We start from the raw sequence: 2,403 nt of genomic DNA, 5'->3' as shown, positions 1-2,403 counted from the left end.
CTGGGCAGACCCCCGGAGGACAGGGGGAGGCAGGTGGGCAGAGGTACAGCAGCGCACCACATGCCTGCCGCTGAGCGATGGGACCTGGGTCTTGCCTTATCCCAAACCCATGTGCCAGCAAGACTGGAGATTAGCCCGTGCCAGTGTGACAGCTCTAGATTAGAAAAGAAACTACAGGCAGCTCTGAAGTCTGGATGCAGTGTCATGGGAAAAAGAATCCTGAACGTGAAGTCAAGATAGGTTTCAGTCACATGGGTGCAGGTCATGCCAGCGCTCTGAGCTTCTGTGACCTCTTCTCTAAAATAAGGAAGGTCACAAAAAAAATACGGGAGTTATGCCTGCAGGACAGCACTTGGGTGGAGGGCAGGTCTCTGGGTGACGGGGCTGGCAGTGCAGTGGCAGGGGGACCTCCTCCATCCGAACCAGGCCTGCTGCTTCCTCTCTGCCTTGCCAAGGTGTGCTAGGGAGGCTGGAGGATTGGGTTCAGGCAGAACTGCCAAGGAACTGCTGTCTGCTTCTAAGAGCCCACCCCCAGCTTTCCTCACATTCCCTTTACCACAAGTTGCTGCTGCCATGCTCTGTCTTGTCACAGAAATCTTCATAAGTCAGTGTTCCCCGGCATTCCTTGCCAGGACAGAACTTAAGTACATAGAACTGACAGGCCCATCACACTGGCGTATGCACGTGCTTACTAAGACACGAATGCAGCCTTAGCCCTGCTGTAGAGACAGCCCTGGGGGCGGGGTGGGCAGGGTTTCCTCATCTGCTCTTCCCTTCTCAGATCTGGCAGGGGCAGGGAGGCCATGTGACAGGTGGAGGCGGCGGGGCCAGTACTGTCAGCAGAGCTGCTGCGGCGGGCTGTTCTTTGCAATCCGGTGGCCAGTGAGGGGAGGCACCAGGAATATTAGAATAATAATGATAATCTGTCCTTGTTCCTCCTCCCGGAGGCCTTCTTTCTGCCCCAGGCAGGCAGGCAGGCATACAGAAGCCCCAGTGGCTTTGCCGTCCCCTGTGACGGTAGGGTTAGGGGTTCCTCAGAGGGCCACCTCCTTGGCGATGGTGTAGACTCCGGGATTCAGCAGGTTCTTGCTCAGCAAGTGTCATCCTGCTCTCATGCGGTGTGGGGCTCTCACGGGGCAAAGTCCTGTCCCGGAACTTGCAGTTGGGGAGTTGGCCTGAGGGGTGGATGAAGGGAGAGCAGCTCGTTCTCTTCTTGAAGAAGGAGCGCAGGGAGCTTCCCAGGGACGTGGCGTCGGAGCTTGTCCCTAAAAGATGAGGAGCTCTCTGCAGGTGGTAAGCAGCGGCAGAGAAAAGAACATGAGCCGAGGCACAGAGGTGCCCTCCCCCAGCCTGCCGCTTTGTCCCATGCCAGCCTTGGGTGGCTCTCACCTAGGCCTTGGCCATTTGCTGCGATCACCCGGGGAGCTGGCAGTGAAAACTCTGGGACACGCTGCCTCATCCCACTGTGCATAGCCTCGTCTGGGCGCAGCGCTCAGCTGTTCTGATGGGTACCACCCTGTGTGTGGGCCTGTCACCCAGCTGCACTCTGGTCACAGTCCCCAGGACCAATGTGGTGCCCGCACCTCAGGGTTCTGACAGACGTGGATTCCTTCGGGTACTGTACTGCGAAGAAAAAGTTGATGCGCACGCACACACTCTGACTCTCACACTCTAGGTACTTCTGCCTCACTGTTGGGGCTAAGTGTGAAGTGCAAGGTGCTAGGTGTGCGGTGAGATGCCCTAAGTCAGCGTCACGGCCCCTTTGGGGGGCACAGTTTTGAGGTCAGTCCCATGGAATTTCCCAGTGCTTGTGTGGTTTCCTCAGTCCTAACTGTTGGTTTCCCTCCAGGTGTATGGATCGGGGTCTCAGACGAGGGCGTTCCAGTACGTCAGGTAAGACCGCCTGTCCCGGCTCAGGAACTGCCCTTAGTGGTGATGGGGGCGGGGCAGGGTGGTGCGGACTGGGCAGCTTGGTACCCATCCCATGTGTTAATCATTTCCACAGCTCTAACAGTGTGTATATATTGAGTTCATTTTAATTCTGTGCTGGGAATACTCTTGCTGTTCTCTGAAAAAGTTAAAATCAACATCCGTCTCCATGACCATTGTGACCCTTGTGCTGATCTTGTGCTGCCACCTAGTGTCCCATGGTGGAGTTGCCCAGCTCTGTTCCGGTAAGGCCCCATTGAGAGAGGGCCTCACTGTACGTAAGTACCTGCAGACTGACGCCTGAGGCGTTGTAAACATGGCTCTGTGGGGTGGAGGAGATAGTCCCCATGAAGGCTGTGAGATGAGAGAGCATCCTCATGTTGACTGTGCTAAAACTAAATGCAGGTAAAATATAGTCTTTGGAGTAGTTTCACATGGAGATTTTTATTGTTTTCTTGGTGATCCTTATAAATC

General features: G+C 55.4%; 1 protein-coding gene across 1 annotated transcript in view; it reads left to right on the top strand.

Annotated features, from left to right (window-relative positions):
* UXS1 (UDP-glucuronate decarboxylase 1) overlaps nucleotides 1–2,403 on the top strand; it is a 76,199-nt gene that overhangs the window by 61,241 nt on the left and 12,555 nt on the right. Inside the window, exon 7 of the mRNA XM_008592578.1 lies at nucleotides 1,850–1,893. Coding sequence (XP_008590800.1) covers nucleotides 1,850–1,893 — 44 coding nt within the window. The remainder of the gene's footprint in view (nucleotides 1–1,849; nucleotides 1,894–2,403) is intronic.

This window comes from Galeopterus variegatus, unplaced genomic scaffold, assembly GCF_000696425.1.
Source record: "Galeopterus variegatus unplaced genomic scaffold, G_variegatus-3.0.2 Scaffold8044, whole genome shotgun sequence".
Taxonomy (NCBI): domain Eukaryota; kingdom Metazoa; phylum Chordata; class Mammalia; order Dermoptera; family Cynocephalidae; genus Galeopterus; species Galeopterus variegatus.
This window is presented reverse-complemented; position numbering and strand designations above follow the sequence as displayed.